We start from the raw sequence: 15,353 nt of genomic DNA, 5'->3' as shown, positions 1-15,353 counted from the left end.
ATCTAAAGTCACAATGGAGTGATGACTACATTACAGAAAATGTTGAAGTTTGTGAAGCTAAATTTAAGTTTAAGTTGTTGTAGTGAATTGTTGAAAAAAATATAAGTTGTTGTGTCTCATTATGATTCAGTGTTTATGCATCTCAATGAGGAAAATAAGGAGGAGAAAGTTTTGCTTCACAGGCTTTAGTGGCAATAACAACACCAGTACAAATGCAGTGTTATGCAATGTTCCATAACCAATACAAAATGTTGCACAAAGTGCATTTAAGGACAAAAAAATAGACAGTTGGACTGCACCCCCCCCACGCCAAAAAAAAAAAAAAATCTCTTCCCTGAACAGTCTAGGAATTTATATGGTGAGTGCAAATCTTTCTCTCCATTGACAACGGGAGTCATCCCATGAGCCAGCTGAGGCTGTTTATCATTAAGGTGGCCAGGGCTGCGTCCAAGCAGGGATTAAGTGAAACGGAACATTTGTCACTAATAAAGATTTGGAGATATGGAGAGGTTTTTTTGTTTTTGTTTACGAAGTTGCTGTGGTCTTTATCTCTGGAGCATTCATTAATCGAATGCAGGGATCTTATCTCAGGGATCGTTTCACCAACTGTTCAGTGGTGAATGAGGACTTCAAGCTGGAGTGTTTGGGGAATTTCAAGGTCAGGAAATTTATGCCAAGGTGTTTCTCTTATTCCTCTGGACTCATTCCACCATAAGCTAAAGCCCGATTGGTAGGTTATGTACGGTACATAGTCCTCCAGTAAAAATGATTGCTTTAATTTATTGCTCCACTTCACTCGGCATGCGTGTGTCCATGAGAAGCAGAGCCAGGTTATGAACATGATCAGTGATATTCTTCCAAAGATAACAAATCCTGGGTGGCCTGGTTCTGATTTTCACTCGTGATGCATGACACACAGTATATGCTCTGGTCAAACTGGATTTAATAATACTCAGATATCATATGACAGTTATGTCGATTCTTTCATTCACTAGTCCAAGGAATAATCCACACAAGCCTTTGAGAGGTGTTTTATTCTTATATTTGTTACTTTGGATAACAAATGAAAATGGACACTTGACTTTTTATAGTGTATAAAGTCACGGAATCATGAAGGTGAGTGTTTGCTGAGTTTGCACTAAATATGGCAGGACAAGACCACATAACTCAACAGAAACATTTTGACGCATACAGTCTTGCTTTGTAAGACAAACTTTATTTTCCAATTGTGCAAAAAAATATAGCGCCCATTCTACAGTTGTATAAAACAAGACAATTAAAAATTCACATAACATATCTTACCGCATAAAAGGATTAAAATAAATTCCAAAAACATCATTGTATTTACAGTTCGTTTAACTTTACAAATCCTTTAGCATTTCTCATGTACATTTGCATAGTAAAGAGACAAAAAAAAGTGCCTAGCATAGCAAAAGGGTTGAGGTAGAATAAGGGGAATTTGAACTATGAGAATATTTTAGAGTTTCTTTTAGATCAGAGATTTCTAGTCTTTTAAAGAAAATACAAATAATACAAACACGCCATTAAAACATGTTTTGTATTTAATTTAATGTAAACTATCACAGCAACGATTTTTAATGGTAAAATAATGCTGTACTTTTTCCAAGAGAGCTGTTGACTTTAAATACCTTTTTGGAAGGACATGATAGAAATTGCTTTAGAAAACTGTAGGATGATCCAAATAAACTAAAAGTTAATCAAATGAAGCATTTGCTGGTACTGTACTGGTACGGCTGGTACGTACATTTCAGTCCAGTAGAATGACAGACGAGCACTGCATTTAGTCAAAATTGTGCTCCATTGCATAAATCATAGGTTGATGATCAGAATCCTTTAATCCCCTTTAAGAAATGTGATCTAATCTCGACATGAATCTGACATCATGACATCTCTGAACCTGAAATATGTGACACATTCTTCAGTCTTAGGTGGGTGGGGCACAGAAGCATCTTTTCCATATATTTAAGAGATACAACAGAAATAAGGAAAGCAATAGCACTAATAAATATGAACTGACAAATGGATGCTTATTATCTACTGTTTGCAATAGTTATTTAATACATCAATTATATTCCAGCCACTCTGAAAACACATCTGCACCAGTAGCCTATTAATTATGTTGTAAGGTCTCCTGTAAATCATCTCCACATGTCTGGCACTGAAGCGTCCTTAAGGAAACATTATCTATCTACATCAGTGCCTGCTGCCCACATACACGTTCATTTACCGCCCTGTTTCCTCTGCCTGACAGGTTCCGGTCTACTCACTACGGACACAGAAGTATCACTTATACTGAGATTTGATTTCACAGGCTGATAATTCAAGAGTAAAGGGCATGGAGTGTCCAAGAAAGCAGATAAGGCAACTGTTGTTGTTACTATGTGGTGCTCTATTTGTAAAACAATCACAATATCATATATTCTGTACACAATGATTAAATACAGTGTGACCAGTATATATTCCTTTCTATGAAAACTAATTTAAATTTGTAATGTAATGACAACATCAATGTAAACACAATACATTCTCTACAACATCTCTAACTTTCAACTTCCAGCACCAGCTGTTCAATGCATCATCATAATATATGAAAAAAAATAATATTCCATGTTCACAGATTGTGAAGAAGACGTATCCACACCTAGAGTGGATAAGTCTGTCTCTCAATCTGCTGGGATTTTGTGTTTTCGGCACACAGAATGATGAACAGCTGTGGTGTCCGACCTATGGGCACTGTGAGCAGCTGAGGTGACTGTATGGGTCGAGGACTTCTGACCGGAAGTCTCACTGCCGCACAGCAAAGACTCGGAAAGAGCCTCCCTCTACGTTGCTCTTGCTGCAAAAAAGAGATGATAGAGAAAACACAACACATTCCATCATTGCAGTTACGGATGCAGCTGTGATCTACTATTTATACCAAAGAGGTGTATCAGTGAGTTAACATGCTGCTTCCATCATGTTGGCAACTGTGAGAAAAGGATTGGAGCAAGAATGATCGAAGCTGCTGAGGAAGAAAACAAATTCCCTATATGGTCCAAAACTTCTCAGATATGAGCTGAGTTCAACAGACAATAAAAAACCTTTTTTTTTTCATAAATTGATAATCAATATCTCTGTAAACAAAATAATTGTAAGAAATAATCATATTAAGAACTCGATTCAAGTGACGGCACTGATGAGGTTTATTTTGAAATATAGCGACTTACAATCAGTGCATTCAACGTAGGAGAAATACTGATCATTTACAATAAAACGGTGAACAAGTCAATCTAATAATAATAATTACAATAATGAGAATTAGTGGAGAAACGGGAGACAATGACACCTGAAGTGTGCTCTGGATGTCCTGTTTACTCCACAGTTTGGTTTTCTTTACGGTCACTGTGGGCGATTAATTTAGGGGTAACGGCTGGTAACCTGTCACGTGACCCAGATCTGTGAAGCAGGACAGACGCACGCATTCGTCTGTGTGTCATTCCGCACAGACGTCACTTTTCAAAATAAAACATCTTTACACTGGTAATCAATAAACAAAAGAAAGTTAAACATTCTGTGCCGCCCGGTGCCTAGTGTCCCACAACCAGTTACAGGGTCGCGACCTGATGGTTGGGGATCACTGCCATAGACGGATCTAAGAGAGAATTTGGTAATTTTTCAAAATAAAACTTTTTTCAGTCTCCAAAATAAATAAAACGGAAGTAATGTACATTATTTTTTCTTTTTGTGCGTCCCGTTACCAAATGACCCACAGACTGGTACCGGTCCCGCGCCCGGGGGTTGGGGACCCTTGCCCTATACCACTGCAGTATTACATAAATGGTGGAGCCCCCTTTATGTGATCAAAGTAAGTGTTTTTGTGCAAAGATTGTTTACTATGACACTTGGTAGTCTGGATTTTACTATTATCCAACTCATTACCGGCTTAGTCAGACAATCATGGTGTTCCCAGAACCCTCCAACTAGACAGTGGCAATGTGACTCAGTGTTGCCGTGTTTCCGAGTCCAGCAAACCACACGTGATGACTTTGTAATTAGTTAATTAGCGGAGAGGCCTTGAAGCTCCGCCATGATCAGTAATCATGAGAGGTCAGTGCGACTGGTTTCAGATCACAGATAATTGTTCGCGTAGGAAAGCAATGACTAAGTAGCTGACGGCACTTCCATCCCCGAGTAATCAGATAGGCTGTGATTACTTCCCCAGCAACAAAAAGTCCAGTCCAAATACCCATGCTGCCATTCAAGTTGGCACACATCGACAACTCTTTCTCAGTCCTTCACTGACCTCCTACCCCAATGCCCTGAGTGGGGCTTTCACCGTTTCATATTTCATATTCAGAGTTGGACTATTTTGGCCGGTCAGCACTTTGCATGCTTAATTGCAATGCTTGGTTAAAGTAAGCAAAGATCCAATGTGTGGCCCATCCGCATACCAAACCACACCATTACTCTTACATCCCACACGCCAGCACAACTAGCCACAAGGGCTTCATTGGCTAAGCTCAGTCAAATGGAGCTGGCCACAGACATGAGAGTGACATGAGAAACACGGTGTATGTGTGTGTGTGTGTGTCTGTGTCTGTGTGTGTGCGTGCGTGCGTGCGTGCGTGCGTGCGTGCGTGCATGCATGCGTGTGTGTGTGTGCAGGGAAGCCACCACATGTTGTACACCAGGAGACACGAGTCACAGTAGGACAGAGTGAATGAGAGCATTTTATTTTAATGTATTTTCATTTCAAACGTATCTTTGGAATCCTTCAGATGTTCTACATAGGTTTGGTTTTTGTGGTCTGTTTTTCCCAGTTTGACAAACAATTCACCAATTCGGTTTGACTACTCATGCAATGACCCCAACCTTAACCCTATTAAAAACTGTAGGGTTTGTTTGAATGGGCGGATGAGCATAAATATCCACCACAGGGGCAGCATTTGATACTTACGCCAGTCATTTCAAATTTATGGTAATTTCCATCATGACACAAACTGCACAAGAAAATGTGCAAATAAATACAATGGTATGTTTTTAAGCCTCCATAAATCTAAGCTGGATGGAGCATAGACTCAGGGTGACTGTCAGCTTTAAGGTGCTACACCTTGTGTCTTTGTCCTGTTAGTGTGGTCGGTGCCACATAATTCTATTAAGAGACAATTTGATTTATTCTGTTCCACTCTGATTGAGACAGCCAGCTCTATTTCCTGCAAACACCATGTGGCTAGCGGTTTTGGAAAATATGATGACATTATTCAGGATTCCACCCACCAAAACCGTACGTTCTGGCCAGCTGCCATGAGACGTATGCAGATGAGATGTTGCTCTCCCAGATATATTAACAAGAATTTGCAGAATGGGAAGTTTGCGGAATAATGTGCCTAAGATGTTCCACCGATCTATAAAGTGCTTGCACGTGAGTTTTAGTGAAACAAGTTCACAAATGAACCATGTTACGACTAAATATCGAAGCTGTCACAATACCAAACATGAGCAGTCGTCATTGATTTGTGGCAAATCCTCTTTTACGCACTCTAAAAAGGTCGTTTCCAAGTAAATCCAAAAACATAGATTTCTTTATGGCGAATGGTTCTGTGATAACCCAAAGCGATCTGGCTCGGTGCTTGAGCATCTATATATTTGTGGTTTTTTTCCTCATCTGATAAAGATAATTGAAGTAAAATAAATTAGCAATTGACCACAAAAACGAGTCGTACCTCTCAGACTGGATGCCATTTTTCAGGACTCCAACATAGCTCTTTCTTTTGTCCAGTGGCAGAACATCCACCAAACCACCCTCTGGACTGATTACACCTGCGTGGATGGCTGATTTACAGATACTGGAGCTCTGCAATGAGAAGATGTGGCAAAGAGATGGAATCTTTTAATATGCTTGGAATCGGGGGGGGGGGGTTCTACACGGGTATCTTTCTAAATAATTACTTATCAAACAATATATTCACAAACACGCATTGGCAAAGGCGCACTCAAAGACAGACAACAGTGTCAAAGTTTGAGCCAAAACAACAGCCCCTGTGCTCTTATCAACAGTCTGGAGCAAATCCATTCACTTCTTGTCTAAACACATATTCCAGCAGATGGTTTATGTGTCATGTTTAACCAGGATCCAGCTTTTAAACCATTGCAGGAGTACATTTGGTTGCGTGAGATTGCGAAACTTCCTTGCACTGTTATAACAATGGCTCTCGTCGATGCTCAGCTCGTTTACCCTAGGTATAAATGTTATCAGGTGACGTTTACGAATGTGATCTGTGAGCAGCAAAACATCATTAGACATATACTGTAAATATGAAACTCAGATTATTCCAAAATGATCCACAGGAGTGTCCTGACTGTGGACTGAATGTCCAATGAGTTCAGTATGGAGGATGTGTCACTCTGACTCATCTCAGCTGAACATGATTTAGGTGAGTGGTTGCATAAATTCAGTGAGATTTGCTGTTTCTCCTACGTCTGACCGAATGCCTGATAGTCCCCTAATTATTTAGGTGCAATGCAGGTTGATGGATCCCTGGCATTCTTTGGCTTACCTCACCATTACTTCTATTCTCCATGAGCCATATTTTCACTGTGATGATTTAGTCATTTCCCATGGCTACTGTCATAACAAAAGTCTGTAAATCCCCTCCAACTCAACAATGTGTAAGGATTAGCTTTTTATTAATAACTAAGCCATGATGATTTGTACCGCCGATGGAGTTCATGATTTAAATAAAATAAAAATAAACAAATACGTTTTAAAAAATAAATGATTTCCGTAAATTCATTCTGAGTATGCTCATATGAATCTGTGTGTGACTTACATCCATGTAGATGTTGTTTCCAACCACAGGTGACCAATGGGAAGGCTGAGCCTTGCAGTCGGCTGGACAGAAGATTCTGAGAAGTAGGACAGAAGCAGCAACAGATAAAGTTCAAAGTAATGGAAAGAGTTGTTTGTAAAAAGGGTGACACTTGACATTAATATCTTAAAATTGGTATACATAAGCACTATATAAAGGTAAAAGCTTTATAATAAATAAAAATTTTAAAAAATAAGCTATGACATTTAGAAGATGTTTACTCATGTAGAGTATTTGCAAGGATCTCCAAAAGTTTACTAATTTCAGCTGTTGTTTCCGACGAGCCTGCGTTTACGGCGCTCACAGGATGAGTTATTTTTGTTATATATTGAAAACATTTATATCTTCTTATAATTGTTTTATAATAATGAGCTGTAAACTATTTATTACATATTTAAACAAACTAGTTTACATAAATAATCTTTAAAAATACAGTATGTTAAAATACAGTATGTTCAGAGCTACCTAGGACAGTGTGAGGAAGGCTTTTTGAACGGGCAGATTTCAGCCACTGTGGTGTAGCAGTCAGCCGTCAGTTCTATTCCATAGAGAGAGAGAGAGAGACCAGGACAACCCTTTTAACTCAGTTTTAGTGATATTGTGAACGTAAATACACATTAAAAATTAAAGTTATATCACTTACCTTCAACTTTGGCCACCACAAAGGCATTTCCGGGTTTTTGCTTGCTGTTAAAGACAAATGAGTTTGGAAACCAGGAAAGTATGGTTCATGAAAACAGTAATTATCGCTCAAAATATGACTCATGAAGGAAGAGGGAAGAAAATGTCTTCTATAAGTGTTGTGGTGACTTCGCCCACTTGTGAGATTTAGACCAAGCATAAATAGCTACCTGAGGGACTCGATGCCATTCTTGTTGCCTCTGACGAAAAAAGGAAATTTTTCCATTCTTGTGACTTCGACTAGTCCTCCATTGTTGTCGATGACACCAAAATGGAGAGCAGCTCTGCAAATACTTGATTGCTAAAAAAAAAAAAAATCAAATGAAGCATTATAATATAAAAAAGACATTACACAATCTGAGATGTGTGTTTCATGTTGGACAGACTCACCACATCATAAAAGAGAGTTCCCCAAACTTTCCCTTTCTTATTCAGGCAGTTAGCAGGACAGCTGTATCTGCAGATGAGAGTTACATGAGGTAATATTTAGAGGAGATTTATGGCAAATGAGAATAAATAAAAACACATCAAGATCCAGAATATTACTGCACCTGTTGCAGGTGGCACCTCTACACTTATCTCGCAATCTCGTCTCACACTTGATGTTCTGAGCTGAAACATTAAGGAAAAGATTAGTAAAGACATGCGCTTAAAAAAAAAGATTATTTTTGATTATTCTTGTCACTACCGAGATAGGTGTTGCTAGGTGTCTTTGAGGACGGGGCCCTGGGAGCGGCGGGTTTGGACACCGGTTTCTTCGGAGGAGCCGTTTTAGGTTTGGCGGTGGTGCGAGGAGGAAGTGGAACATGAAGCTTCTCCACCTCATTCATGTCCTCAGTCTCTGAGCGCTGAGAGTCTAAAAGTGGACACAGGCTTCAGGTTTGTAACTCGCTGACATCTTTGAATAATAATCCTGATAGGTTTGCTCACCTTTGAAGCACAGGTTATTCCTGCATCCCCCTCCATAACTGGGGGGGCACTGGGAACAAGGACGGCCATGCTGGTAAGGGGCCTCACCAATCCAGTTACCCCTGAGAAGGGAGCAGTGGACAGGTTGATTAAGGTGGAAATTAATCATCATTCAAGCATCACTATAGTAATGGCCTTGCAATTACTTGAAGATTTTTTTGTCTACAAAAATAATACCAAGAGTCATTAAACCCACAGTCAGGGGAAACAATCCCTGCTCAGCTATTTTTATTCCTCGTGCTTCACTGTTATTTTTAATTTTGATGTGTGGAAGAATCTTAATGGTCCCAACATGTCATACAAACGTCTCCAATAACCACTGCTGCATATCTGAGATACTGCTATAGCCAGAGTCAGCCAGAGGTAAGGCAGCAGATACATGGATGAAGAGCAGAATGTGGAGGAATGCTGATCTTACTTTGGAGAATAGTTGCACACCAGGTAAACTGAATTCTCCCATATTTCTCCCCACACGTTCATCCTTGGACACACATGCACAGCGCAGCCCACTCGGTTAGTGGTTGCCCAGACCAACTGTGAAAGGGAAGTAGAAGAAAAGCCAAAGTTAACATAATTGTTTGAATGGACAGGCTTGTGGCAGCAACGGCTAATGAGCTTGGAGCCCAGAATCCCCTGCCTCAATTTTCTTATTAATCATTCATTCATTTGTCACTGGGGCCATTATAGGGCCTTCGTCAAACGTGAATCACGTGTGAACCCAGTTTGAAGTCTGTGATATAATCGTGTTTATTTTTCATCATCCAGTCAGAAGTGGAAAAATACCAGTTTTAATATTTTAAGAGGAGGAAGCGTGGGCCCAAAAACTATCCAAGGTGAACTCCCGTGGAAACAGAAAAGCTACGGTGGTGTTACGGATGAATGGTGTGTCACTTGACAGCAAATACAATACAGCATGTTCCTTAACTCCTCCTCACTTTTCCTCCAAAACCTCTGCAGCATGTGGGCTTTCCCTCATCATGAATGTTCATCTTTTTCCCAGTAAAGCCAGAGACTTCCCACTGGAAGCAGTGAGTCAGCACGCAGACAGATGTTTGCTGAGTGTTGGTGGTTCGTCTCAATGAGTTCTCTTACTGAAGAAGGTCTAACATTAGTGCTGTCTGGGCGGCAGCAAATAAAAGGCTGAGACGTGGTGATGATGCTCAGACGTGGTGCTGTCTCCTCTCTGCAGCATCTTTAAAAGAATCCAGGTCAAGCAGTGAGGGGTGTCTAGTGTGTCGGGAAATGACTACCAGATGGCAGCCATCAGGATTCAGGGCGAGGGCACAGGGAGGAGTCTTGATGTTTCTCATCCCAGCGGTCAAAAGTAAACCCTAAGACAAGATGACTCATTTGTGACTCCTTTTGGATGATATTTTGTATTTCATTCCTTTATTGGATTTCAGCCTGCTTACTTACCTCTGATTTTTCTTTTATTACAGACACTCACTCTTCTCATGCCTGTCATTCAAACTCCTCAGTCCCTACAAGACCATGTCCATAAATACTGTGAAATATCATACAGGGTAGTTCACCGCATGCTGGCCTGCAACGTCCATCAAGTGACAAACAGTATGTCCAAAACAGATAAACGACGACACACGATCCGACGAACCTGACCTATTATAAATATAGCAGAGCTAATAGATGTTCAACAGCAAGTTGAAGATAGCATTCGATCGATTATTTTAATTTTAAGATGATTTAGGTGCTCTAGCATTCTCCCCCAGTCCAAAGATATAAAATACAAGTCAATCTTTCACTTTTAATCAAACTAATAAATTCAAAAGCACATCTGGATGAAATAAAATTACCATGGAGGACTGGACACCATAATAAAACAAAGGGAATTCAACAAACCGGAGGTGCTGATCAATGAGTTCTAGTAAAATCTTTTCCTTCCAACAACTCCAGATTATTTTTCACTCGTCGTATTTAGCCCCCAGCTAATGCCGACTCAAGTCCGTTTAGCAGATTTTCTTACACAATGTCTTCACATGTTGCACCACTCACACACAGACTTGACATGTAACAGGAGAAGACTGGTTTTTATCATTATTGTTGTTGTAAAAAAAAAAATTATTATAATCTCACCTGGGTATAATGAGTGCACATGGGCCCAGAGCAGCGCTCTGGACACCAGGGATTGCACTCATGGGGATAAGGGTAGGTGTAGTCCTTCACCTCATCATACCAGGCTTGGACGTGAGAGGCAGGAGAGCGGTATCTGCAGAACACACACACACAGACACACACAGACACACACACACACACACACACACACACACACACACACACACACACACACACACACACACACACATACACACACACACACACACACACACACACACACACACACACACACACACACACACACACACAGGCAGACAAACAGTAAGCTCAGTCACCAACCATCCAGGTACCAGGGGCAAAAGGGAAATATGAGAAGAAGCTGCCAGGTACTTTGGCTAGTCTTAAGAAACACTGCATGCACCTTCTCCTCCTCCCTTTAGGCTTCAAATGATTTCTGAATCGGACTTGGCACAGAAAACAGTAGTCTGTTCCTCTATGTAACAGGGAAAATTAAATCAGGTTGAAAAAAATTAGAGCAAAACCTAAATATGGATCCAAAGCTTGACAAATAAGTCCTAGTTCTTATTATATAAACATCTCTTTTTACGGCATTGAAAAGTGCTGAGCTTATACATGGAGAGTAGAGGGGGAGTGGAAAACAGTGGGTTTGGCAAAGGAACAGAAGAGGGGAACAGGGAGTGCGGAAGGGGACTGTAAGAATGAGAGCAGATTCCTGGAAGGGAAACTGCTGCACTGCCCATAAACTCTTGTAGACTCTTGGAGCCCTGCAGCGTCTGGTGTTTACCTGGACACACACTCGTTCACACAGGCATCACACCTAATACGTGAGCACCGGCTCGCTGAAAGTTTTTTTTTTTCCTTTTAAAGGAACAGTTATGCAAAGAGCTGTTACGTAATGAAAGAAGAAATGCATGAAGATTCAGAGTTTGTCTGAAATTATGATAAAGTAACTCTGATTTACTATTGCAGCTCAGTATTTTTTGCAGAACAGAATTTCTTCATCACACTGGGTGCTGAAGCAGAGCTGGCGTCCACTCCCTACATATTTTAATTTATTTGGTTTCTACTGATTGTGTTACTTTTAAAAAACAAATCATGCTTCATACGGTTATAACTAATGAATTTCATGTTTTTTTTAAATTATTCAGTAACTTTTTTTGTTATTTATACATGATGTAAAATTTTTGGGTTGCTAGGTTTTGAACGAGACCAGGGTCGATGCCGGGACGATGACTGTTGCTTCGTCAGGCTGTGTGTGAGCTGTGCTATTGAGTTACTGGTACAGAAATATTCGTGAGTCAAACCCCCAGTGCTGAACCTTTAAGGATGATTTATGATTGTGATCTTCCTGCATAATACATCATCTCACCTTCCCCAGTGGACAGCCAGGTTCTGACCGATGGACATGAGCAGGTCTTCTGGTCCGTGGTCCCAGTGACACACCTCTGACCAGTGGGTGGCTGATCGCTCTAGCTCATCATCCCAAACCTGCATATGTGAAGTAAAACAGCTTTTATTTGGATGGAATTCGCTCATTTCAGACATGTCATCATTCACCTACTGGATCTGCTGCACAATAAAACATCCCCACCCTGTTCTGACTCAGTAGATACCAACCGCATCCTTTTCAAGGCGTCTGCCCCTGCACTTCCTTTCTTCTTAGCGACATGAAACCAAGACGGATACGAGTCCGACATTAACCTTAGACTGTGATATTTGAGCGGGGGCAGCTGGTGCTTGGCCCCGGTCCACTACAAATCTACAGCAATCACAGCTGAATTATCCACATTTCCTGAGTGGGTTTCTTTACAGAGGTGGAGAGGAGGCTGGAAAGCTGAGAAGACACCTGACTCCTACATGGAGGGTGGGTGGGGGGGGGTTGCTGGGAAGGCAAGGGAGGGCTGCAAACAGCATGGCCCCTCAAAGCACATCTCCCCAGTAAATTTCCAGCCGTTTGGTGGTTGCTGAAACATGTACACACGGACACCGCTGTAAAGCCAAACGCCCATGCACCAACAGACACACAAACTGAATCTGAGAGCGTTGGGCAGAGCAAACTATTCAGACACTTTCCTTCCCAGTTATAACCACATTCCAAAGACAGACGGACCACCACTGATTCTCAGGAAAACGTGTGAGCCTCATCGTTCTCAATAACCTCCTTTGTGTCTCAACAATAATCCCTTCACACTGTCACAATAATTTCCCTTCTTCTCACCTAATTTTTTTTCTGTTTTTCTGCGTGTCTTTCCAGCACTAAGCTGTTTGCAGGTAGGACAGACTCTACATTATTATCCTTCTTTTAAAAAAAAATAAAAATAAAATAAAAAGCACAGCAAGCGGACGAAAGTTTACCCTTTTTACAAATGAGAGCAAAAGTTTGGTTTTAATTACATCAGCACCTACTTTCCTGGCAAAATAGTACTTATGAACCTGATCACCAGGACCGACCTCGAACCTAGTGATGTTGACACAATCAAGTTCAGTTCTCCATGATGCAATCGAAGACTGAAGTCGGTAATCATCATTTTAGATTAAGAATAAAGGCAAAATATCTCATTAAGGTGATGTGACAGGTCTCACCATGTACTCCATGTTCGAGGCGGTGGGGTAGACGCCGCCCCTCAGCTTGTTGTGCAGCTGGAGGATCTCCTCACGGTCCGACCAGCGGATGGCCCGTCGGGTCCTATTGCCGGCTGTGTTGCCGGTGGCGATCTGATCTCCTGCCTCCTCCTCCTCATAGCGGCTCAGGAGTTTTCTGAGCTGTATGGAGTCAGGTAGGAAGACGGAAGAGGAATCCCCGACCCACAAGAGCAGGACGGACAGGACAGGGAGCCAGGTCACCATCATTCTGACTTTGTGGACGTCTTGCGTTAAATTGTCAGACAATAACAGGCAGGGGAGTGTGTGAACGTTGTTGCCGGTGTTCCAGACACAACCTGTAGGGAGGAAATACTAAATGAGATTTTTCACACTGTGTGAGTAGTTCAGATTAGAAAACACAGGTGCACAGATCACTTTACTCTGAACTTACAACAGCTCTGCTTTTTTATGTCAGCTCAAAACCTGACATAAAATATTGATGCATTCGCTGTTGATTATATAGTAGTTATTGTGACTGTAATGCTGAATTAGTTTGTTCTAGTTTATGTCCTTCCTTACAATCCTTGCTCAGCATGATTTCCTTCCAAGACTTTTAAAAATCTTCCCAACAGCAACAATCTTTCTTCAAGTAAATCTTAATTAAAGGCTATTTTAAGCTTCATGAGTAAACTGAACACTGTTTTTCCTTTATACTAAATACATCATTCAGTATACTGAGAAATACCATCTATTGTTTCTTGTCTCCTGACTGATTATTTCTAACATAACTAAGGACCCAGAGGAGGCAGGTCTGAGTTTCACACTACTCAACCAAACCACTGCATTCCTGCTACATCTAGAGACAATAGACCCACACTAGCGGGTTTTGCATCTAATCTCCACTGGAAACCAACAAGTAAGAGTGATGATGGCTAAAATAAATGCTGAACCAAACACCTAAAGCTTTAATTAAGAGAACAGCACTCAGTCAATGCGATCAGAGGGAAGGAAACAGCTCCAGCAGTGGCTGCTCTTATCCTTGAATCCCTTCACCTCTTTCCCTCTGGCTGAAAAGGCGACTTGAGGTCTGGCTCCAGCTCTGTGTCAACATGCTGTGCCAGCTCTGGGCACTGCGAGCCAGCGGGCAGGCTCAAGGTTTTCACACTGAACCTCCACCAGCTTCTCTGTCTAGGCCCTTCTCATGACTCTCACGAATTTTATACCCCAGTGACAGACAGAGCATTCAACACATCGACATATCCACATTTTGTCTATGGGAAGTCTGACGCTAATGGCACTGATGGACAGAGGGACTTGACATCCTCTTCACCAGAAAACAAGTGAATGTAAGCACAACTTCATCACAATTTAAAGGCCTGCTTTATGTTTTAAACAGACACTTGCTTACTTTTTCTCATCAGGAGGATATTTTGTTTCAAAAATGTCTACTACTGAAGTCAACAAGATGTTTTCTGGATGAAATGTTGCTTTTCAATCCACTTGTATGCTCACATTTCTCCATCATGGAAGCTACTGCACTCCCACTGTCCCCCATGAGGCTGCAGACCCACAATGAATGAGTGTCATTACAGCAGGACATCTCAGATGATACTGTCATGTGTTCCTAGTGTCAATCAAATCAACACTCCTGACAGAGTTTAAAGGGCTCAAAACAAAATATATAAATAAAATGATGTCATTATTCCTGATGGCGTACAAAATATCAACACTTGATGCACCAAAACGTGCTTAAAGTGCCACTAAAACAACACAAATAAATGGAAGGAATACCTCGTCCGTCTCACCTCTATCTTTCAGATAGTATTCCGTTGCTTGGATGTGACGGAGCAGCTTCTTCTGCGCGCCGGAGGGCAGTTATTCCCCTGCGAGAGAACCAGGCTGCAGCTTGTTGGCGGTGTTCCTGAATCACAAAGGAGCTGTGTAACTCCTGAGCAACTCAGACAGCCTTATATAGAGAAGGAGACCCCTCAGGAGAGGAGGAAAAAATTACTGTCTTTCCCTCACTCCCCCCGTTCGTCAGCCTCCCTGAAGTCGGCTAAGTTCTTGGCAAATGAGGGCGCAGAGCGCGCAAAGCGCGCAGAGTGCGCAGAGCGCGCAGGGCGCGCAGAGCGCGCACGCTGACGCGCAGCATCGTGT

At 41.5% G+C, this 15,353-nt stretch overlaps 1 protein-coding gene across 1 annotated transcript; it reads right to left on the bottom strand.

Moving 5' to 3' along the window:
- Positions 1-1,196: 1,196 nt before the first annotated feature.
- On the bottom strand, positions 1,197-15,254 carry crispld2 (cysteine-rich secretory protein LCCL domain containing 2). The gene is made up of 15 exons (XM_068316984.1): positions 15,002-15,254; positions 13,197-13,552; positions 11,983-12,101; positions 10,611-10,743; positions 8,938-9,053; positions 8,481-8,581; positions 8,239-8,406; positions 8,102-8,162; positions 7,941-8,007; positions 7,721-7,851; positions 7,513-7,556; positions 7,335-7,407; positions 6,831-6,906; positions 5,724-5,854; positions 1,197-2,857 (listed from the first exon to the last, which is right to left on the bottom strand). The coding sequence occupies exons 2-15, from the start codon at positions 13,461-13,463 to the stop codon at positions 2,806-2,808; spliced, it is 1,539 nt and encodes a 512-aa protein (XP_068173085.1). The 5' UTR covers positions 13,464-13,552; positions 15,002-15,254; the 3' UTR covers positions 1,197-2,805.
- Between the last annotated feature and the right edge of the window lie 99 nt (positions 15,255-15,353).

The sequence above is a fragment of the Antennarius striatus genome, chromosome 1, assembly GCF_040054535.1.
Source record: "Antennarius striatus isolate MH-2024 chromosome 1, ASM4005453v1, whole genome shotgun sequence".
Classification (NCBI taxonomy): domain Eukaryota; kingdom Metazoa; phylum Chordata; class Actinopteri; order Lophiiformes; family Antennariidae; genus Antennarius; species Antennarius striatus.
This window is presented reverse-complemented; position numbering and strand designations above follow the sequence as displayed.

Coding starts and splice junctions, on each gene's coding strand:
- crispld2 (XM_068316984.1), bottom strand. CDS start 13,463: ATGATGGTGACCTGGCTCCCTGTCCTGTCCGTCCTGCTCTTGTGGGTC. Junction 7,852..7,940: donor GAACTCTCTTTTATGATGTG/GTGAGTCTGTCC, acceptor TTTTTTTTTTAG/CAATCAAGTATTTGCAGAGC. Junction 7,408..7,512: donor TGTGGTGGCCAAAGTTGAAG/GTAAGTGATATA, acceptor TCTATGGAATAG/AACTGACGGCTGACTGCTAC.